The sequence below is a fragment of the Aythya marila genome, assembly GCF_965140915.1.
Source record: "Aythya marila genome assembly, chromosome: 3".
Taxonomy (NCBI): Eukaryota; Metazoa; Chordata; class Aves; order Anseriformes; family Anatidae; genus Aythya; species Aythya marila.
Genome location: NC_139044.1, coordinates 23,981,166 through 24,005,804, shown reverse-complemented (window position 1 = coordinate 24,005,804; position 24,639 = coordinate 23,981,166). Strand labels below are relative to the sequence as shown.

General features: G+C 40.0%; 1 protein-coding gene across 3 annotated transcripts in view; it reads left to right on the top strand.

The window, feature by feature from the left end:
• The window catches only part of HHAT (hedgehog acyltransferase), a 165,593-nt gene that overhangs the window by 71,303 nt on the left and 69,651 nt on the right, over window positions 1-24,639 (top strand). For 2 of the 3 annotated variants that reach the window (XM_082755694.1, XM_082755692.1), the window contains one exon: window positions 11,894-12,095. The exons of the other annotated variant lie outside the window; for it this stretch is intronic. In XM_082755694.1, the coding sequence (XP_082611820.1) occupies window positions 11,894-12,095 (202 nt within the window). The remainder of the gene's footprint in view (window positions 1-11,893; window positions 12,096-24,639) is intronic. 3 annotated transcript variants of the gene reach the window in all.

Below are 24,639 nucleotides of genomic sequence, written 5' to 3'. Positions count from 1 at the left end.
GAACACTTACATTTTCCCATTGTCTTTTAAATGGTCTAGCAATCTGAATGAATGATTTGGGCATCAGGTGAAGTGTTCGTAGCCTTTGATCATCATTCATGTTTTTCAGTCAGTCAGCAGTTCTAGCCTGTAATTGTCTCTATCGTAGTGAATCTACTCTAACCTTTCATATTTCTGTGTTTAATTCATTTTTAACAGTGTTAGAGTGTCCAGGAGAGAATGGAGACTGAGGCCATCATAGAAAGTTGCCTCATAGAAAGTTGCCATGTCCTAAAAGGACAAGGCTTGTGGGTGCAGACCCTCCTGGTTGCATTCAGTCTGGTGGGAAGCTGACTGTTCACGAGTGCGCCCTACTTTGTCACCTTCACTGGCATTGTGCAAAGCTACAGAGGGATGGGGGTTATTTTGTACTGATGCTTTTGCAGACGTGGAGCTTACAGCCTGTTGCTGAGGGGCACGAGCTAAAATTGAAACAAGGGAATTGGTCCATAACAAAAAAAAAAAAAAAAATGCATATTGCATTTTTCCAGGTTTATATTTAGTTTGCTATTTCAGTGGTCTTAGATGTAAATTAGTCCCAGTAATGTACGCTCTGTATGCAATTTCCATTTCTCTGGGCACTAGGAAGTGAAACCACTATTGAATCCTGAATCAGCTTTCATATGTCCTGAACATTTGGTGAATACTTCAAGCAGTTTCAAAGCTACACCAGAGCTTCTGCCTTCCATCCTGCCATTAGGTCTTTTAGGTTGTTTTTCGGACTTTAGCTGACAGATTGGGTTGTGACTGAGGTTTTTCAGGTAAGATATACCAGCTTGGTGTTACTGTTTTTATTTAACTCCTTAAATCTGTGTTATTTCTTAACTGGTTAGCCAGTTAATCCATCAGAGTAGTAAAGGTAGAGTAAGCAGAAGCTGCCATCTAATAGTTTGCTCCCAAGCACTACTGGAAATTTAGGTTAGGCAGTTCCCAAGCTGGATGGTTTTGTTTGTTTGTTTTTTGCTTCTGCTTGCTTCCCCCCACTTTTGAGGAAAGAAATGGAGTTTATGCTTGCCTTTTGCAGTCTGTTGAAATATTCAAGAAGCAGAAAACAGAAAAGAAAATTACTGGTGGCCCAGTGTGTGAACCAGTTGCTTCCTTGAGTATCTTTCAGAGAATTTCCTGAGGGTGCACCAACTGCAGTGCTGCTGACAAGTTGTAATAGTCTGTAACCTGTTTTGTTTGTTTGTTTGTTTGTTTTTACCTCTTCTGATTTATACTTGTACTTCCCAGAAAAAAAAGGAGGGAGGGATGGGTGGGTAGAAATCACCAACAAGAAACTAAACCAAACAAAAGCAAGTTTTGTTGATTCACTGTCTTGGGTATTTTCGTGGAGAGCAATACAGAGAAGTCATTAAATATTTCAGTTTTCTCAGTCATTCTTTGTTCCCTCTTTAAAACAAGCAGACTTCCTTTAGACAACTGGTCATATAGGCAACTAAGTGTTGTAGGAGGGTAAGATTTACAGGATATTTTCTACTTACCTTTCTGTGATATCCTAACTGATGGTTTTTCTCTGGCAGGCTTTTAGTGTTCCTTTTTCCTTAAGCATGTGTCTTTTTGCTTCTGTTTCTTTCGCCTCCTTGGCATGGTTTTACTTACAAGTATATTTAAATTTCTGGCTCTAGCTCTACAGTGTTTCTGACTGAAGTATATTACCTTTACATTGAGATAATTTGTTACTGTGGGTTGATTTTTTTCTTTTTTTATGTTCAGCTCCAGTCCCCTGCCAGCTCATGACTTCACAGGAACTGACATTTCCCCCTTACGTTTGTATCAGGGTTGAACCATGTTCCAGGCTGGTGCAAAGAGAGCCTGACTAGGCTTTCTTTACAAATGAGAAAAATTGAGATCATCATTATTTAAGGGTGCCACTTTGAGAAAAGTAAATATTTTATTTCACTGTGCTTGGTTAAATTTGGTGTCCAGTCTCGTTTATATAACAATTAGGCAGTGTTGATTTGTGCTGATAAATCAGGATTGTACTTCACTTCAGAGGGGATTTAACCCTGCTGCTGTTTGAAGTGTTTCTGACACAGGCTACAAAGAGTGTAAGTGTTCTTTAGCGTGAAAGGTGCTATATAATTTTAATTTAAGTCATCCCAGCTCTGCCTTGACATCTCAGTGCCTTGGCTGTATTTTATAAATAGTCGTTTCCCAGAACTATAGACAGTGTGTTCTAGGAAACGTGAACTCAAGAGCAGAGAGTGAAACACTTGGCTTTGAATAATGTCAGAAGCCCAACTCTGAACTTTGTGCACATGTAACTTAGAGGAATGTGTAATGCTGCTCAGTATTTAAGTAGATATATTGATAATCATCATATTTCCTGCAATATTTAAGCAGCATCTCTTCTGTATTTCCGCTTCACATTGATTACAGGCCTTTTCTTTCTTTTAGTGATGTCTTTCAAGTACGTTTTATTGACACTAGGATATTATCTGAAGGCTGCAACACTTACAGGGTGTTCATTTCCCTGACTTTGGGACTTATGGTCTCAAACATTATTCTGGTCTCATAATGAGTTGTATATCTGAAGTAGCAGGTGAAAGTCTTCTGAAGCCTTGGTTTCCGCTTGTCTATGTAGCCCAGCAAGGCAAAGGTATTGTGTGGTTTGGTGAAATTACCTTGTGGTCTGTGGATACTGGCATGCATGTGTACCCGGTGACACATAAATGCAAAAGAACCATCAAGCTCCCCACAAAGGTATTGTGAAGATTAACCAGGCTTTACTGTTACCTAAAAAATTGCAGGGTTCTCTTAATCACCCTGTCTAAAAGTGGAAATATCTTAATAAGGGAAATAGTACGGTTTCTGTTATACTGATGGCATGTCATGCACTTTTTTGGCCACGGCATAGTGGAAATGGTAGCTGTTAAGTGCACAGTGATGAGTGTATTTTAAATGTCTGAATCCATGGATATGGATGGATCCACACTTTGTCTGATGTACCTGGCACACTAAGATTAGCAGGATGGCTAAATAGCTTGTACTTAAATGTATGGAAATCAAGTGGTTTTCTAAGAAAGGGGAAAAGTAGTAGTGCTTTATTTTTGGCAAGGTCAAAGCAGTGAATAGCATATATTTAACAGTTTTTCACTTACTGAACACAAATAGTTTAATATGGGCAGACACATGCATAGGAGGAAAAAACACATTGCAATTTGTCGCTGTCACTATAGCTGTCGCTGAGAACCGCTGTAAAATATGGTGCTGTGAGGGCACACTTCTGATGAGGAGGGATATGGCAAGGGAAGAGACTTGCTGCAAAGGCTTAATTTGTATGGCAAAGTTAAGCCCCTGCAACCTCGGGTCCATATTTACAGAGATCTGAATTTTGAGGTGGGCCCTCCCGTGCCATAGTCAGAAGTGAAGAAAATGAAAAAAAATAATAATTATTTTGTTCATGTGTTTGTCTAATGATTTGTTATCATATGGGCAGCAACTGCAAGTGCAGAGACCAGGACTGGGATCCCTGCATGTCTCAGGCTAGTGCCCTAGCCACAGACTTGGTTTTTCTTGCATACTTACTCTCTGAATCTCATTTTCTTTTCTGCCTGGTGGCAGCCTGGTAACAGGCAGCTGGAGCACTCCTCTGGGAGACAAGATCTGTTGTTCTCCTTGGCAAAGAGCCTGACCTCTGCTGTTTTATAAGCAAAGAGTGACAGTGCTATTAATAGATCCCTCCTCCAGCCAGGTTGTCAGAGGAATATAGCCTGATTGCTGAGCTTCATGCCAAGCTGCGATATTACCAGCACGCGGTAGGTGTATTGTGAGCAGCAGAGAGGAATTGGGCCCCTGAGGGGAGGGGAGCTCAGAACATCCTCAGGGAGCTCTGCAAACTCTGTGTGGGATGAGGTGCCCAGGAGGTGCCTGCTCCTGCCTCCTGCACAGCCACTGAGCTTGGGGTTTCGGCAGCAACAGGTAGCCACCTGCCATCTGCAGAGGAGATGGGACCCTGATTTGGACTTCAGGGATCTGAACACTCTTTTGGCTCTTTGGTCATGTGGAACCTCTTCCATTTCCACTGCGATCAAAGAGAGGTGTCTGGTAGCGTTGTATTGGACTGAAAACAGGTGGTAGGCAGAGTTTTTTTAGTCCTAGATGAGGTTAAGAGAAAACTGAACACAGCAGTCTATCAGCAGTGAAAGTCATTCTATTAAAAGGACGTATTATGATTTAGATTAAAATTTCATTTGAAATAAATGGATCTCTTTGAAAGCATGAGCTTCCTTACAAGAGTAAATTTAAAATGATTTATTCAGTATTCCACAGTAATCTGCCCTTTGACATACGGACTTGACTTGAATCATATTTGGTGTTGAATCCAAGGGAAGAAAAATACATAAAATGCTTCTCAGTTTTTTAATAGGAAACTGCACACTCAGTCTTTGTTGGGAAACATGTTAACAACTGGAAAGTGAACAAAAATTCAGGTCATATTTATAAAGCTGGGTCTTCTTGCATATGAATATTCTCATTAATGCTTTGCAGCCTAAAATGGACTTAATTTCTCATTAAACATTTTTTGTGGTAATTTAGCAAGGTTTGCCTGGAGCCAGCGTTAGCTTACTTACTTTAAAGGGTTTGCATTCGTCAAGGTCTGTCTAAACATCATATTAAGCTGGTGAGGTGAGGGAATCTTACAGGGCTTAAGAAGCTTTGCCAACAGACCAGCAAAATTATTAGACAATGTAAAAAATTGAGTTTCACAGTAAGAACAAGGCTTACGTATCCTAATGGAAATTTTGCCAAATGATGCTGTTATTTTTTGATTCCAGGTGGAAATGTGGGGCTCGGCCTTCAAAGTCTTGTTTACAAGAGATGTTTCTGTGATTTAAAAGAGGTTTATTAATGTAGGACACAGTCTTGCAAAGACTTGCAGATATGCTTTACTTATGCACTCCATGTAGGTCCATTAAAGTCAGTGACAGCTTGAATTGACAACGTAGGAATAGTTCACCCAGAAGTAAGAATTTGCAGAACTCGCCTGAAATCTTTTTATTATATACTGTAGAGACAAAGTTTAAAATCAATGGTCTAAAGCTGCAAAAAGAAAACACAGGGTGAAAAAATAAATGGATAAGTGAAGAAAGCCCAGCCCCAGCTTTAGAAGGAATTGCTCTCTACTTCTAACCCTGTGTCCTGCAACACTTTATATTTCATCCACATCTCTTTCATGGTGACAGTCCTTGGGAAATGTTTAGAAGCAAAACGAACAGTAGCTTGGCTATATAAATTTGTTCTCAGAATTGTTCAGGCTTGCTTGAGTATCGATTTCTTAACTAGTGATGAAGATCTTTTTGTTGCCTTAAAGGATCAGATTCTCCAGGCATAATGCTACATGGAGAAAACTTTGTATACATGCTTATGAATGGGCACTGTCACTGTACTCCAAGCCATCTCTGCTGTCATAATGTAATCTGGAAAAATTTATTACTGCTTTTTACCTTCGACTATATTGGCTATGTAGATATACAACTCAGAATAGTATGGCAAGCCCCTGAATGCTTTGAAATTCACAGAGGCATTGAAATTTTGAGTACCATTATTCTCAGAAGTAAACCAGAAAAGGCTCATAAAATTATGGTGTTTACAAGCAGTTTGCTATTACAAGCAAATTCACTTTTAAAAAATATATATATAAAAAATTTACTTTGTTTCTGTGTATAACATCATACCTTTTCTGGTTATATATCTTTTCTGGTATAATATACCTTTTTCTGGGTATAACATCCCAGGACTTACGGAGAGGGGAATTAAAATAATAGATAGCATGCATCTTGCTTTGTGGCATTGGTTCAGGAAGAAGTTTACGCACATGTAGAAGAAAGGTCCTGAACAGAACAACATTTAAACAGGTGCTTTACTTACACTTACTTCAAGACTTGAATGTGTTTGAAGTTACAGGCATATAGAATTAAGAACAGTATAATAAAGCCTTGAGGAATAAAGCCCTTCAGGCTGATTCTGAACTGGTTGCAAATGTTCCTCTTAGTGGTTTTCTAACATTATCAAACTAAAAACTTTATCACGTAGATATCATCAAAAGAGGAAAAAACAAGTGTTTTCTAAGAAAGCGACTGTCAAATCTCTTACGATTGTGCTGTAAATTACCACTTTAAGAAAGCTAACAAAGTGGTTGTTGGATTTAAAAGTTATTTTCTTGAAGTAAATGTCACTTTTAAATACTTCAGCTATTGTGTTTATGCCTGCATTACTTTAGGGATTTAAATGGTACCATTTACATATTTTATCCAATTCTCTGATGTTCACTTAATGAGTTAAAATGCAGATAGGTTGTGTAAATGGAACAGCTTGCTGGCTGTAGATAAGCTGATTTAAGCTGCTCTAAGTGGGACTAAAAGTAAGGTACTTGGTTATTCAGAAGACCCCCACACAGTTATGCTTTATTTGTGAAAGTAACATGGCATTTACCTTTCAAATGAAAACAGGGTGTGGAAATATGTGGAGATCGATGGCATCTTTGCCATGGGAGGGGAGGCCTGAGAATGTATGTGTAGCTGTGTCAGGCCTGGGGGGGAGGCAACTGGTTTTTACTATATAGCATTTTTCCAGTATTTATTGATATTTATGCATCTCGGATGCCCCCCAGATGTTTTGAGAGATGCAATCTACATTGATTTCTCCACTCTCCCCTTTCCTCCGATGTACCCTGTTGGCATTAGGGAAGGTTTAGCCGGCTTGGGAGCAGCCTGCGTAGCCTGGCCCATGGTATTCATGAGGAGGCAGCCTGCCATGACATCTCATCAGTCCTTTCAGCATGAAGTATCTCGGCTCTCCTGGATGGCCTTGTCTGCCCGACCTCGCTGATCCCAGTAGCACCGTGCTGTGGCCAGGGAGGTGCCTGGGCCAGGCTCAGGGCCGCAGAAGCCATGCGTTGGCAAGCTGGGGGTCCCTGTGTCTGTACATCCTACCAAGCACACAATGACCTGGAATCAATCCAAGTGGTACAGAAAAGTGCTATAGGGCTGACAAATGTCACCTCTGGAGCTTTGGCAGGGATTGACTTTCCACTAAACTGACATTTTATTTTGTAATGCTCACCTAGCCTGCATCTTTTTGATACTAGGTATGACAGGTCTAATCTTCCTACCTGTAATTTTCTTGGGTCTTAAGAGGGGGACAGTTAGCTGTCCCACTGAAATAACCTGGAGGGACATGACAAGTTACCATCCTCAAATCCACTTGCTTTAATATCCATTTATCTTTGCAAAATATTCTGGTGCTTTCAATCATTTTTCTGTCTTTGGCTCATTGACCACCAAATAACTGTTGAGTTTTCTTTCTGTGTGTGCATGTGAATTAAGATAAAGTTGTTGCACGTTGGCACCACGTTTTTCAGATAAGCCTGCCTTCCTTGCACATCTGCACTAAATGTGTAATCTGCTTATGAGCTGTTAAGAGATTCTGCTACAAGGGTGTTCCTTTGAGTTGGGTTAGTCTGACATGAAGATCCTTGATTACTTTTATGTGCTAAGAGTCCCTGAACTGTGGGTTTTGAGCTTCTCCGTGGATTTTCTGTGATTAGAGATGGAAATAGTCTTAAAAACTGCGCAGAAGCTTAAAATGAGATATTTATGTAATGCTGTTCTGTGTGTGGTGCAGCAGATCAGTATGCTCTGCAGTAACCCCTCTGCATGTGTAAACTTTCAGTCTCAAATCACAGAAGGATCACAGAATAGACTGAAGGTATAGGGTAGTATTTATAAGAAGGCAAAAGACGGGAAGCATGGGGATCTCTCTCTCTCTTACTACACTTTAATGTCTTTTATATAGACTTTTATATATATAAAAGACATTAAAGTGTAGTGGCCACTGCCCCTTGACCTCTCTCTCTCACTCAGTCTCTGCACGTCCTTTCGTCTTCACAGATTTTGGTAGTGAACAGAGGACCAATTATCTAACACACAGTAAGAGACTCCTTTTCTTCCCCATCCCACTTCTCTTGTTCAAATCTCAGCCGTCTCCAGTTATTGAAGATTCTGGGTGCCACAGTGAGTGTAAAGACTCCATGCTCTCTTTTAGAAGGAAGGGATAGACACAAGTGTAAAGAAGGTGCTGCATACCGGCGTCATGCTTGTATACCAAAGCATTCTCAGCTGAATTTGATCTTAGGGCTGGGTTCTTGTATATGAAAGAGTTAATGAAGTGCTAACACAAGGACACAGGGAAGGTGTGGACCTGATTCTTGCTTTATTCCATGTCCAGAAATCTCATCTGAAACCTAGGAGAGGTGGGTTCCATGCTGTCCTTTTGGGGTTTGTGTTACAGCTACTAGCACATGTAATGCCTTATTCTTGAGCTGAAGGGGCGCACCGTTTCATTTCGCTCCAGGAACCATCTTAGGTTGAAACCATTGCAGAAAAAGTGTCTTCTAAACAATTTGTGCTATTCTACTTGTTGGAGGCATAATTGTTATTTACAAAGCATGTATTATGTCATAAATGATAACACAGAACGAATACATTTCTTCTGTTTTCTGGCTTAATAATGCTGTTCACTGTTTTATTATCTCTCACACTTACCTTTAGCGTAAATGTAGCTTTCTGTAATCAGATGAGTACTTTTCTATGTCAAAATTACAGGGGAAGTATTGAGAAATTAGATTCTAAACTACCACGATGCTCAAAAAGAAGCAAGATGTGTTTTTTGTAATGAAAAGGGCTCTTGTTGTGGTTCTTTAGTGAGACAATTTTGGCTTTAACAGAGAACACAAAGCAGCTGGCATGGGGTAAGGATTTGGCCCCGGCTACACAGTGTCTGAGTTGCATACTTGCTTGTATCTAGTCCTGTCCACTTAAGACTGTGAAGGTTGGTATGCAGCTTGGGTATGAGGTGTGTGTACGAGGAGGTAGCATGTACATTTTTTTTCTCTGATGCCAAACCAAAGCTGGTTCTGTAATGTAATAATGGATTTTGCACAATTTTTTTCTGTGTAAATAACATAAGGACATACAGAATTGCTCTTCACACTGCTTGAGAGAAATGACTCAACATCCATCAGCCTCTTATACCTACTTGAAAATTGCCAGTGGGCGCCCTGCCAAACAAAGGCACGAACACACGATCTGAAGGCAGTTAGTGGCCTTGTGACAAGAAGTGGCTGCCAGCCTGCTTCTGTTTTCTTCTGGTATCTGGAGGGGAGGGAGAGAGGCTTTGCTTTTTGCTATGCATTTTTCCATCAGGCAAGGAGACAGAATCCCCACACTAGAGGATAGAAAGGTTAACAAAGATTTCATGGCTCCATTTGGCTTCTGTTCTTCTGTGAACAGGTCTTTTCAAGGGCAGTGGAAGGAAATTTTCAATTGCATGATTGCCATGGGCCTTGCCAGGAGCTAAAACTTCATTGACCTTGAAGATTCACCAAGATTTGAATTAGTGCTGCTCAATTAACTAACTGCTGTCATTAAACACTAAAAATCAGCAAATAGCCTATTTTTCTCTGCACAATGCTCTGAAAGCCATTCAGGCCAATCTAAAATGAACTACAATGGCAAATGAATAAGCTGGTGCTGCTGCGCCCATTCCTGGCAGTGCCAGTCCCAGTGACAGACAGTGACAGACTACGAGTGCTCACAAGACGGCCAGTACCTATACCACAAGATGGCCGGTGCCTATACCGCAGCTTCTGTCCTTCAGTTCGGGGAAAGGGATCATACAGAAACCCAGAGCTGCTTCTGCAGTGAAGGCTACGTTTTGCACAGTGGATTTAATTCAGTGCCCTCTGAGGTCAGTAGAAATATTTCCTCAGGGCTTAGAGTAAGGTGTCTGTCGCAGAGAGTTGTCCTCTCTGATGGCATCTGGATTACTTTTAAACACAGCATTTCAGTAAATATATGACCGTGGTGAGCTTTGCTGAGGGTGGCAGCATCTGCAGTGTCACGTTTTGGCTCCTGTGGGTGAACCTTTCTGGAATCAGGAGGTGCTGTGCTGGGGAGGCAGGAGGGAGGCTGCTCAGAGGATCGTGGTTTTGTGAGGAACACAGCCTGCAAGAGGAACTGAGTTATTACTGCTGAACCTACCTGGAAAATCCAGCAACCAGCCTTTGAAAAGGGAGAAAGGAGGCTTTGTGTAAGGAGGTCCTAAGAGGTGATCTTCCTTGGTCTTTCGTCTTTGTAGTCATTGGAGTAGAAGGAATTTGTCTGGCCGTTTACGAGATGTCTGCAGCAGCAGTCTGGGGCTCTGTTCTCATCACCCTGCATGTCAGATCCCAGGGAGAGCCCTGAAGGGGATCTCTCTGCTTACAGGCTGCTACGGCATGCTTCTCTGCAGTTAGACCCACTGATTTCAGCTGCAAGTACGTGTTATTGCCACACCGTGTTCTTATATGTATGATGAGAGGAAAAACAACAACACAGGGAGGGGAGAGAGAAGAGAAACACAACATATATAAAAACTATTGACTTTAGTTTCTCTTTATGTTTGTATGCTTAATAAAAAAACAGTTACACTGAAAATCGCTATAAACGTAATCAGATGTTCCCTGTAGCAGGTGGAGGTAAAAGGTGTATTGATATTATGTTTAGAGAGGATTTGGAGCAGTTGAAAGGTGGTTTTTTTTTTTTGAATGACTTTTCCACGTACATCATAATTACTCTCATCACTTTATTTTCCCCGATATGGTATTTTACTTCCAAAGGTTAAGAATAAAGCACTACATTAATTTCCCTTTAAAATCTTTGAGCTGATCTTTGTCTCTGAATGTACAAACCTGAAAACCAGTGATGAAATTTTCAGTGGAGAAAAAATATCCTTTAATTATCTTACCAAGTAGGAACAGTCTCACACGAGGCTACGGCGTGCTATGTCGAAGGAGTGACAGCTAGAGGGAATTGTCCCTGGCACTTCTCACATACTGCGTCCCCTCCCTGGTGCTCATGGGCAGAGCGGTGTCTCCGCTGCCTGATGAGCTTCCCCTAAGTGTCGACAGAAATATGCAACTTTTTAAACAAAGGCTGAGCAGTAGCCATGCCTTATTTTGCAACTGCCAGAAGTGGATGTAGCCCTCTAGGCAGGCAGGAAAGTGAAGTGACCCAGAAAACAGTGTCAGCTTTCAGAGTCCCGTTGCTGCTGGTGCTTCTGTTGAATGAGTACTGCTTTCTTGACACTTACAAGCATCAATTAAAGACTCAGCTTCTGTCTCCTGGATTCAATTTCAATCCAAAATATAATTGCATGCAGGGTTTTTCACACAGGTATTTTGGGGCAGGAGGGTGGTACATGTGTTGTGAAGGTCATTAGCAGAGGAGATCTTGTGAATGTAACACAAGAACTGGATAGAAGATATTTTCAGTAAATACAATTTTTAATAAAAGATTTAAAGATACAGAAATTTGAAGCTTTTAAAAATAAAGTATGTTTGCATTTATCTACATTTCTGAAAAATGGAAAACATTTTGTGGGTTATGACTATATATGACTTTACAGATTTTTTTACATTTTATTGTTAAGTCTTACAATTTAAGTTCTCACAAAGATTATTTGTAATTTTTGTGTATACAAGTTGGCTTACTACTACTGCAGTCTAAAAAACCTGAACATCTTTTGCAATTTTGAGAATATAGTTTATCCTGTACACTTGCCTAATGCCGAGTTTCCTTGACCACAAAATTGCCTTTTTGCCAAATGGTATGTGCACATATTTCATGGAGTGGTCTACAGCTTTGCAAAAACTGGAGCAGGCAATGTAAATATAGAATGCCAGGTAATTAGTAAAATTATTTTATTATTTTTTTTTATGCTGCAAAATGAATTTATTCTGCAGTGGATGTTTTTCTGAGATTTCTATGAAAGCCATAATAACGCTGCTTATCTGTCACTTCACCTACAGGTACATTTATATTCCCATGGGAGGATCTCAGTCCAGTCTGCCAGGAATGATTTTTTCCACAGCCCTCACTTTTGCCTTTGTAAGCTATTGGCACGGAGGACAGAGCTATCTGTGGTACTGGGGAGCGCTTAATTGTCTTGGAGTAATTGTGGAAAATGGCATCAAGAGGATACTTTCTGTTTCACTTATTCGAGACTTAATTGTAAGTTGGCTCTCTCTTCAATTTGTGTTCTTGTTTCCTAGCTTCACGCTTATCTGAAGTTCCCGGTTACTAGTTTGATTTAATCTATAGTAAAAGTGGTGGTTAATAAATAAAACAACATTCCCTTCCCCACTCTGCCATTTGACGTAAGCCATATAACTAGAATTTTGCAAAAAACAGCTAGGCCAACACTGAAATATGCATGGTCTTAAAAGCTTTCTCTGCAATGCTAGTGCAAGCAACTGCTTGTCACATTGTATAAGGTTAAACAGAAGCCAGTTTTAGTATTTGTATTCTGATTTCACTCAGGATGGCCTTAAAATATTCATCTTCACTAAAATTAGGAGTGTAATTTTCTAACCATGTGTTTCCTGGAAAAAAAAGTACGTGTAGCAGCTGCTTGCATCTGGGAACAAGCGTATGCTAAGAAATCTTATGCCACTGTGAAGAGTCCATAAAGAAAGTATTATTTTGTTTTGAAGACCTCTGATATTTTGACTTTTCTTATGCATATCACTTCCATTTGCTTATACTTTGTACCTTCATACCATCTTTGATGCACAGTCATACTCAAAAAAAAGCATTATTTTAATTTTGATGGCCATTTTAGTCTGCAGGTTTGCTCAGTATATAATCCCAAATCTTCTAATAACTGTAATTACTCTAATAAGAGTAATTCCTGTGCCTCGCTTCCTTAGTAGTGATGAGCGCTTAGAATTCATACTCCTCTGTGATACTGAGATGGCAGTGACTCAGTCTCCAGCCTGATGAAGTCCTGACGCTCAAGTAATTATGTTTATTCTCCATCCCCCTGTTTTCTGTTTTCACTGCTGTGGCATACCGTGTGTGGCAGTTGATAAAGCTAAGTAATTGAGTAGCCAGTGCTACCTTCTACAATCCAAGTGTCCATCACTGTGAATTTGGTGACAGCCTAGAAGCAGCTTTTTTCGTTCATAGAGAATGAGTTTATCAGATCCATTAATCTGCCCTCTGGGGTGAAACTGAGCTTCAGCATCTGACCAGCTGCATACATTTGTCTCTGGACTGGAAAACAACAGTTTCTCAGGCATCTAGCTAGATGAGGAAGACATAAGTGTAGGGGCTTTTTGTACTTGATGCCATCATATCAGAAATCTTAAAAGAACTCTTAAGGAATTAAGTGTTTAAGTGCCATTGAAATGATACAGGCATGGCATTGTGAAGGTTGGTTTATATGTGCTGGATTGATGCTAAGACATAATTCTAATTATAGTTAACCAGTGATGGCAAATTTTGTATAATTAAACCCTGAACAGTGAATCAAGTGCCTTTTCCCCCTCATCCCTTTCATTGTCATCCAGTGTTTCTAAAGGCCTATTCAGTGCCTTCCATGACTCCCTGGTTTTCCATTCCTGTTCAAAAACAGCTGTAGATGTTCCTGAGGAGGTACTTTCTCTTCTTTCCTTGAAATATTGCTGAAATGAGCATTTTTACTATGAATCATTTTAGCATCTGAATGAGCGCCCACCATAAGGAAAAATATGTTCCCTGGGGTTAGTAGATGGTGCACACCTTGCCACATGTAGTTATGGCTAAGTCATACCTTGCCTTGTGCCTTGAAAGTTTCTCTACAACAACATGAGCTGCAGTCTCTGTAAACTGCCCCTCACTGCTCCCTCTGCACTCTTCTAACAAACTCCCATTTTCTTGTCAAATGCTGAGGCTGGAGAGCAGATGAGTAGCTGGGCTTTGGCTCTTCCTTATCAAGAGGTGGAATTATAACAAATATCACTTCCATCAAAAATGAGCTGCATGTTCTCTAATGTCCTTTACAAATTTCCTTGTTTCCTTGTAATCTGGCTTTTGCAAGCATTCCTATAACCCTGTCTCAGCAAGCCTGTCTCAGCGACTTTGAGAACCTCATTCTGAGAAAAGGTGTTTCACTTAAATTTCATCTGTTCATCAGATGAAATCTTTGTAAGCTTTGTGCTTCACTCATTTGCTGTGTTGGCTCTTGAAGGCTATTTTTGAAAAGGAAAGTTTATTTTAGCCCCAGAATAGCAAATGAGTTTCTAAATAAACACAAAGTGCAGATTTACGGGTTTTTAACCAGTTTATTTACCCCTCCAGTATTGTTGTTAAAGTTGTCTTAAAAAATTGTGTTGAGCTGGAGGTACTTATTGGGTAAAATATTATTAAAAGAAAAAAAAAAATAGAAAAAAAAAAACAGAAAAAAAAAAACTTTAATTCTGCTTTTTTTTTTTAAATGGAAGGGATCACAAATAACAACAGTAATTAAAGCAAAAGTGCTTCTGTTTTTTCCCTGCTATATTCCCTCAATTCTCTTGCAAAAGAAATCTAAATAAAGCGCGTTTGATTACTGTCCTTCACTGAATCCCTATGCTGACTAAGAATACGTATAAAAAGAATCGGACCCTGCATTTATGCGGATTTCATGGTAGTTTAAATCTCAGCACATCAAACCTAGCACAGTATGGGCAAAAACCACTTTTATAGCTTTAAATTGAATCTGACAGGTTTTAAATGTCATCTCAGGCATATCGAACGGGGATAAGCAAGGGATAGTAAGCATTATTTATGAGAAGTAAATTCAGCATATAAACAAATATTTACTGAAAACAGTAAATTTTCTGACCCATAAATTTGGACCTGAAATTTAGAATCTGTACTGGTTGCACAACAGTACCTAGCTTCCTGGTTTCAGCTCTAAAAGAGATTATTCTCCTTTTAATGTAGTTGTCAACTTACACTGCTTTGAACTTCGTGTTTCAGTGAGTTTTGTTCTGAGAAGTTAACTGTGTATCTTTTTTTCTCCATAAAGATTATTTTTTGGGTATCATAAAATTAGAGTAACATTTTAATTCTTTTTATTAAAGCATTGTATATCAAACAATAAATGCTGTGCATTGTGAGCTAAGGTGTATGTGGGAACTGTATATTAACGTGGGAGAGTTTTACAGGATTTTTTGTCAGTCCTTTGTTTTCACTTTTCATGAGCTATTTAGAACCATACGAAGCAAAGTAGTGTTTTGTTTCACTGATTCTGTATTAATTTCCCACAGATGAACAGAGACCCCAGCAGTAACTCATTTGAAATCAGTGATGAGATTTGTAATGACTTTTAATAAATAATGGATCAAATTTCTGGACAAAAATGCTAATGGCTATCATTTTTCTAGTTATTTCATTTCCCCCCCTCCTTCTTTTCCTGAAGGAAAACAAGATAGAGATCTATACAAGAAATGACATCTTGGTTTAAAAATACATTTAGAATGATTTAAACCTTAGAATAGCTGACAACATCTTTAAATTAATGGATTTGGAAATTGTTCAGAAGAAGACAGAGCAAAGAGGGTGAAGTTGGCAGATTGTTAAAATTAATGTTTTAATCTTAATTGAAACAGTAGCATTTATTTTCTTAGTTCTTTTGTAGTAAAGTGAACACATGTCATTCAGTCTCATAAGAATTTTTTTAATTGAGATGTAAAAATCTCTCTTCTAAAAATCACACTATGATGAATTTCTAGTTTGAGCTTATTTCTAGCTTTATGTAGTAAGGAACTAAATACACCATTAGTAATTCAATTTGAGAAGCCAGCTAATTTTAAGCTTAACTTAATTTAAAAATATTTTTTTTTTACTATCCTTATATTTATTTGTTTTTGAAGCATCAAATACTTTGATTTCTAAATTTTTATTTATGGCTGTGATGAGGTGCCACTAAATCCTTTTCAGTTCACTTATAACTGCCTTTTTTCCCCTCTTTGTAAAAGGGGAAATACTTTCTATAACGTCTGTGGTTTTGGTTAGTATGTAACATTAGGGGATTTTTTTCCTCTTATAAAATGTAAAAAAAAAAAAAAAAAAAAAAAAAAAAAAATCCATATATTTGTCTCTATGGTCAAAATATCACTTTTGTTCTGGGTACTAGAGACATGGTTAATGATAATTGGCAGTCTCAGCATTGGTGAGAACAGGATTTTAGAAGTCTTTCAAAAGGTTGAGTGTGGTCAGGGTTCTTTTGGTCTGCCTTTTCTTTTCTTTTTTTTTTTTTTTTTTCTTCCTTTTTTAAATCTTTTTAATTGGCCTGCCCTATTTCTTCTGCTCAGAGCATCAAAAGTTCTATCGTTATTCATAATAAATGGTGCAGTGATCCTGCAGGCAGCTGGAGTGGAACATGGAGAGATACTGCCTGGTGAGCCCAGCCTCTGTGCTGTGGTTCTTCAGGGTACTAAGCTGATCTAACAACTCACTGCTATTGAAAGGGAAAGAGCTGAATTTCCCTTTCTCCTCCCTTCTTTGCAGTCCCACTGCTTTCTTCTCTGCACTCCTTTCTGCTGGAATCTTTGCTGAGCTGACTTAGCTCTTTACTCCAGCAGAAAACTTCACTTCCTATGATTATTTTATTGTTAGATGATTTGTCTCATGGTTTGGACTCTGGAAAAGCACCGAAAGCAGTACAAAGTGAGAGACAGAAGTCAAAGATGGGAAGTGGGAATGGAGGCGCTTACTAACTGCTTGGAATTTCTCCCTTGCAAGCATACCTGAGCAGTAAGTAGTACTAAGTTGAGCCTCCCTGTATAGAGTGGGACAAACAAAACAATTAGGTCCTGCTTCAGGAATTGCTTAGCCCTCTATTAGGGCCCAAACTCAGTCAAATCAAAAATAAAGACACTGAATTTCACAACTGAATCCTAGATACGTTAAGAAAACAGAACTCTCATTTAATGACAAATTTCTTTTTGCAAGTATAACTCACTTAAAGTCGCCACGGCAAAACTGTAAAACTTCCTTCTGCCACTATCAGTGGCAAGATCTGACCAAACATCTCAAACTCATCTGGAGAAAGTATGTATGTAGACCACCTTGCAAAATCAGATCTTTAACAAGATCTTCATAATAAATAAAGACCCTTCTCAGCTGTTCTTCAGCACATAGTAGGCTTTGATCTTTATTTTGCTTCATTTGATGGAAAGAGTATTTATAGCACTGGGTTGCTAATTTCAGAAGCTTGTTTCACCTTTTCTCCTTTACTAATAGTTTTGTGTAATTCATGCATATTTTTATTGCAACATGGTAATTCAGTTAAGTGGCAGGCAGTGCTGATGATCCATTCTTCATAATCCTCTTATGTACTTGCTGTAGATTTCTGCTGGGTTTGTCTCTTCAACTGTCTGAGAATTTGTAATAACATAAGGCAAGGTAATTGAACAAAGTCCCTTAATCAGACTGTTTGTCTGTAGTGCTGAAATCTTTTTTGAGATACAGATATCATCTATAATGTTAAAACCCCAACCAGTGAATAGGGCTTGCTGTTATGCTCTGAATAGCAAATAGAAGGCATCCTGCATCCCTGGAGGAATGACCCAGTGGTCAAATGCTCTCTACCTGGGGTGAAGACACCTCCCTCTAAACCTTGAGTTCAGCCATATGAGTTGTCTAACCAGAAATCACTACTATCCAAAGTGGATATACTCGGACTCAAAATCAGTGGAAACTCCTTTCTCTAGACGTAAATATTAGCCAGGGCAGATTTGTGACAACTGGTCATTACGTGTGGTACCAGAAGCAGCAAGCTGAGTCATCAAGGTGCTCTTTCATACTGAGCTTCTGAAAGACCATCAAAGGTGAACGTGGGCTGGCTGATGTATCCTAGATTTTTTTTCAATTACTTTTAGCTCTGCCAACAGTAGTTCTGAGTCAAGAAATTCTTGCCATGTTTCTGCTTTGCTTGATTTTTTTTCTCCTTTCTCCACCTTCTTGTTGTGAGGGTTCATTTATCTTCATGTAAGTGGATCCCAGAATATTTGGAGAGCCCTTGTAAAAATGCAGGAACACAGACACACACACTTGCACTCTGACTCTAGTTTCCTTACTTAGGGAACTTCTTGCCCCAGACTTGGTAACAAAGAAAATCTGGTAAGTGTTGTTTTGCATTAGGAACAAAGATGCAATATGATATAGGCTTTAATGACAAAAGTGCCTGCAATAAGATTTCAGAGATAACATTCTATTGTTTCTATCTTTTGAGTACAAACTTCCCCCTTTTTTTTTTTTTTTGTCAAATCTGTGCAAGAAAGGTTATTTTTGATGTCAGCAGTAGACAAACTGTAGTCATTTTCCATCTGTCTTTAACCAGATGATTGCTGCTCTCCTTCAGACAGCAATGTCAGCTGGGAAGCCCCCCCGTCACTACCCATTTACCGTAAAAAATAAATGTTTCTCCCACCTACCAGCATTATTTACTTCCTGTTCTGCTTTGGAGACATCAGGCAGTTTTCTGGCACTTTGGCCATAATGTGGCTTTAAAAGCAAGTAAACCATGCTATGGGGTGCGAAGAAGGTAGAGTGATGCTGATGATGTACTTCTTTGTTACTGTTACATCAGTACAGCCTTGTTCACCTTAAAAATTAGTCCAGATAATAGATACTAGCATTTATGGAAATGCAAGTTAAAGTACCAAGGAGTGGGTTGCACACTTTTGTCTTTCTTCTATGCCTTTCAGAGCTGTATGCATTAATGCACAGCGTAACTCTGAGCTACAGGAACTTGCCATGTGGAAAATGAAGTCTGAATTTGCTGAGAGTGTTTATCAGATGTCTCCGTAGGGATTATTACTGTGTGTTATTTATTTGTTAACAGTTTCACAGTGGCAGTGCAGGAGAACCAAAAGGGCAGGACCTTGTGCAAAATTCTGCACTGATTAGACAAGTTAGATCCTGTCCCACTTTGGTGAGAATTTAAAAGGTAAAAACATGAAAACATGGGATAAAGGATCTGAGGGAGCCAGGACAGGCAGAGTGGGAACCAGAAGAACAAAAATAAGGATGTTGACCTGGACACAGGAGAGTGCACAACCCTTGCAAACTGTCTTCCTTGCGGAGAGGTAAGGCACATTTATAGAAACATGTACGCTGCCGTTACTTGGTTAGATTCCTTGAGGATGGTGCATTTCAATGCTGTTCATTTTGCACTTTTCACAAGCTGCCACTTTTTAAAAAAATGTTTAGGCAGGTTCTTTGAGGGTGATGAGGAAATGTAAGAGCAAGCACAGAAATTTACTTCTGTGTATGTCAAACTTTCACACATGCATCCGTCAGTGTGGTGCATACATACGAGCTGGTAGGAGGCTTTCTTCAAACAGAAGGGGGTTTGGCTGTTTGCTGAGCGGTGCTATAAATGTAGATCTTTTGGAAAAGCTAAAAATGAGCTGGTGCTAGTGCAAGACAACGTTTTGTTGAGTGAATATTTAGTAAGGCATCAATAGAGAAGATGAGTATCTTCTCAAATACTATATATAGCATTTATTTCTAAATTCAGAAACAAGTTATATTTGTGAACATAGATCTTAACTGACAGCTGCTTGATTTTAATTGTGTGGTCCTCTTTTTATAGGAGTGATGTATTGTCTGTAGGGAATTACAGGTCATTTGCATCATCCTGCCTTTTAGAAAAAGTGTTGTCAGTTCCCTGCTTCCTGTGTGAACCTTCCAGGAGCTAATCTTTGTTTGCTTTGGAAGGAAAGTGTATGCCTTGGAAGCACAGATTACTTCAGGCCATAGTTAGACTTTAGGAGAAGGAAGGGAACAACCGCAAGCACAACAAGATGCCAGAAAAATAAAGCAAACAAAAGTAAAGGGCTGGGTCTGGGTTAGAGCTAGATGCAGAGTGGAGCAAACAGGAATGATTACACGATTACTGAAGAGTACAATATATGCTGGTGGGAAATTAAATTTATCCTTCCATTCGCTGTGGCCATTGTAGATGGATGAGATCTGGTAGTGCATCTTGTTCACATTCTACTTGCAGGCCTGTTCCTTATCTTATTACTCTTACAGCCCTGGAGATTCCACAAGTTCTTTTGCATTATTTCATAAACGGATGTTTTGTCTGGGTATTCAACCTAAATTCTTTGTTTGTGTTGCTTTTTGTGTTCTGCTCTATAGTAAAGTCTCTACTATGGCCTATTCAACAGCTGTCCTTGAGCTTCAGAGTGCAGGAGTAGGTCTCACGAGGACATGTCAGCCTCTCATCAGCTGCCTTTCCATTGCTGTTGCTGCTCCTCAAGCCTGGTTTCTACCAACATTTTATTAATGAGCACATATACTGCCTCCATTTCTGCAGTAGTCTCTCACTTGCGCTTTTGTCACTATTACCCATTGACAATTTGTATTAACAAGTGTTTTTAGAAGTTGCCCTGCTGCTCGGCGGCAGCAGGACCCAGCCCATCTTCATTTCTACTGCTCACTTTAAAAATTAAATAAATCAACATTCGGTTTGGCAGAGCTTTGTGACAATTTTCAGCCTTTCCTCCATCCCATCTGCTCCCCCAGCTGCTCAGTCACACCCTGCCCTCCATTTTCAGTGTGCCTAACTGCAGATAGATAAAATAGCCAATAACTGTTAGTCAGGATGTATCGCTTCCCTTCCCACTGTCCCATCTGCTCCTCGCTCTCTTTCAGCTTTTCTCCCGGGCTCTTGCTTTTCTGCCTTGCCGTTATTTTTGGAAAATGGCTGCATTGCGGATGACCCAGATTCAAGGGGTGCATCGAGGTATTTGCTCATGTGTCAATGAGGGTGATCCCCAGGGCTCAGGGATGGGCTTCGGAGAGTCGGCCTGTGTTTATCTATGGATATTTTCTGAAAGAAAACACTTAAAAGGGCTTTTAAGATGGCTGGATGGTCTCTCTGGCTTCTGTGGAGAAGTAAACAAGTACAGGCCTTACTCTTTAGCTGTGATGCAATGGGCAGTGAAAACCAAAGGTCCTTAGATTAGAATGGTAAAAGGAACTCCAATAAGCAATGTGAGGTTTTTTTCCATTGATTTTCCTGATACGCATAATGCCACCACACATGCACCTGGTGTACTGCAGTGACTGAAACATCCCACAATTATTTTAAAAGTTGTTTCTCTAATAAAAGCTTTCAGGAAATTGAAGGGGTGGATCTTTAGTAACCTTGGGAGCATACTCACCCCTCATACACTGGGAAAGGCAGTAAAAAATAATGGAGGGACTAGGTGTTACATACATGATAGATAATTTGCTTGCTTTCCTCAAAACATATTGCACATTTTGTTCTCCTATTTTAGGATTTTTATGGATAAGTTGACTGATAGGGATAGGTGGGAGAGGATGAAATCTGCAGAGCAGATAGTAATGAAATATTCTATGTTTAAAAAATAACAGCTCTACTAAAAATTGTACCAGAGTATTTTTACCCTTTGAAGACCAAAGGCAGATGAAAATAATGTCATCTGTACTGTTGAAGCTTGTGGTATCAAGCACATGTTTCATGTCACTCTGGCCATAGTATCTGACAGTTTTATTCCACAGTGCATATGTTCCCATGAAAAATACTCAACTGCTTCTCCAATTTTACCGTGCTTTTATGCTTTGAATATCAACTCTCTGGAAGGGTAGTCCAGAATTAAATAAATGTTGCGAATCTCTGTTTTGCTCCATGAAGATGTATGCTTCTTTAAATTTCATCAAGTTTATTTCACTTACATGGGAGTTTTTAAATACTCTCAGTATGAACAAGCTTGATAACATCACTGACTTTATGTAGAAGTTCGCTCTAATCTGTCCCAGTGCAGCTATATAAATGAGTTGCATTGTGAATGCAGCACAACTAAGTCTATTCCATCTTCTGAGTGCTTACCAAGAACTTACCAAGTAATTTCTGTTAGGGAAGGCTTCTTGTTGTTTGTCATCCCATCATCAAGCTGATTTTTAGTGTGATGGAAAAGGTGCACCCCAGTTCCTGAGCCCTCCTGGAAACAGCATGGCATGTGACATGCTCCCAGAATAAGCTACTGCAGCAAGCTCCTGCAAGCAAATTCAGCAGCCCTCTGGATAAAGAGCATTTGGAGCATGCCAAATCACCATGGTGCCACCATTGTTGCTAGAAAAAGGTACAGAATAAGAATGCTTGCTGTGGGAAGGTGTAGGATTGGGTCTTTGATAAAATACTGAGGAATATATTTCTGTAAAAGAAGATTTTAGTGTGATATTTGGTACAGGACTGCCTGGTTTTGGCTGCTGTGCAAAATTCCATCTTGTGTGTCCCTCAGCTTCTAAATGGGAGGATGGATATGTATTCCTATCAACATTCTCCAAAGTATTTTCTCTTTTGTTGACTAACTGTGAGGTGTAAACATATTTAGGAAAAACACTTCTTGACCCTCAATTTCTTCACTCCATGCCATTCAGTAATATCAGTGTACCATGTATATCAGTGAATATGCAAATCTTTTGTGGATGAGCTCTAGTTCACCTCAGTTCTTTAAAATGATGCTGAGCTGCCTGAAACCATTTTGACTGATAGTGATGTAATTGCCTTGCAAAGTAAGCAAAGTAAGAGCATTTTAAGAGATAAATAGGAGTATTTATCTGACTTCCAACTTCCGTGTACTTTAACTTGACTCTTAATTCTAATCTAAATAATCTATTCTGGTGCATATTGTCCTTCATAAACTGTCTTTCCCAAGAAACAGCTATTATACACACTTCCTATTTCTGGCATAGTTTTCAATTAGGGGTTAAATATGAGATGCATGTATAATGGGAAATGGATTTAGGAATAGGAGTGTTTGGACAATGCAAAGCCTTTCTGCCCTGGCTTCTTTCACCCATCTCAAACACGTACACGAATTTACTTTTCAGGGTACCCCATTACAATAGTACCATTTTTTTTTTAAGATAACAGAGGGCCAGTTTGAGAGAGATCTGATGGTAGTAAATTTTACCAGACCCACCAGCATGCAGAGGTAGGTCTTTCCCAACATCAGACAAAAATGATGTCCACAGCCAATCTTTATTTACAGCAGGAACTGGACTGAAATACCAGCCTGAACTCCATTCAGTTCCAGGAAAGGTGGCCTGAGCTAACCTTTTAAAATCACCTCCTGTGTTATATTGCTTGCCCCTGGACTGAGTATCCTGGTAATGTGTATTTTAAAGGCTACAGTCCATCTGTGTTGCACTAGGAGATAAAAAGTGTCTAGTAGAAGTAAAGTATTATGAAGTATTGATGTTAGGTTACAAATAGTGACTATATCACAAATAGTGATCAGTTCATGACTGTGGGAATGATGAACCATAAACTCCCAGTCAATCCTGAACTTGTGCAGGATTTGCTGCTCCACTTGGATGCGTGTAAGTCCATGGGGCTTGATGGGATTCATCCCAGAGTACTCAGAGAGCTGGCTGAAGTCATTGTGGGACCTCTCTCAATTATTTTTCAATGGTCCTGGTAATCTGGAGAGGTCCCATTTGACTGGAAGCTGGCAAATGTGGTCCTGGCTTTCAAGAAGGGCAAGAAAGAAGATCCTGTCAATTACAGGCCTGTCAGTCTTACTTCAGTGCCTGGTAAAATTATGGAGAAGATGATTCTAGGAGTTACTGAAAAACACCTGAAGGACAATGCAGTCATTGGTAACAGCCAACATGGATTCACAAGGGGGAGGTCATGTTTAACAAACTTGATTTTGTTTTACTACAAGATCACCCTGCTAGTTGACCAAAGGAAGGCCGCTGATGTAATCTTTCTGGATTTCAGTGAAGCTTTTGATACTGTCTCTCACAGTATCCTCCAAGACAAAATGACCTGAATACAGTTAGATAACAGTAAAATAAGATGGGTGAAAAATTGGCTGACAGTTCAGGCCCAAAGGATTATAGTAAATGGGGTTACATCAGGCTGATGACTTGTCACTAGTGGGGTTCTCCGGGCATTCATTTTAGGACCAGTCATTTTCAATGCAATGTTTTCATAAAGTATTTGTTTGTAGGACTTGAAGGGTTTTTTTTGTGCAAGTGTGTGGACGATAACAAATTGGACGGAGCTGTTGATTCCGTCGTGGGTGGTGAGGCCTTGCAGAGAGGTCTAGACAAGATGGAGAGCTGGGTAATCACCAACAGTATGAAGTTCAACAAGAACAAGTGCCAGATTCTGCACCTGGGAAGGGGCAACCCTGGCTGTACATACAGACTGGGGGATGAGATGCTGGAGGTCAGCCCAGCAGAAAGAGATCTAGGGGTTTTGGTTGACAGCAAGTTGAATATGAGCCAGCTGTGTGTTTTGGCAGCCAGGAGGGCCAACTGTACCCTGGGGTGCATCAGGCACAGCACTGCCAGCTGGTTGAGGGAAGGAATTGTCCTGCTCAGCTCTGCAATGGTGCGGCCTCACCTCGAGTACTGTGTGCAGTTCAGGGCATCACAGTAAAAGGAAGATATAAAACTGTTGGAGAGTGTCCAAAGGAAGGCTACAAAGATGGTGAATGGTCAGGAGAAGACACATGAGGAGTGTCTGAGGTCCCTTGGTTTGCTCAGCCCAGAGCAGAGCAGGCTGAGGGGAGGCCTCATGGCGGCCTGCAGCTCCCTCACGAGGGGAGCGGAGGGGCAGGCGCTGAGCTCTGCTCTCTGGGGACAGCGACAGGACCCGAGGGAATGGCATGGAGCTGGGACAGGGGAGGGTCAGGCTGGGGGTTAGGGAAAGGGTCTGCACCCAGAGGGTGGTCAGGCACTGGGACAGGCTGCT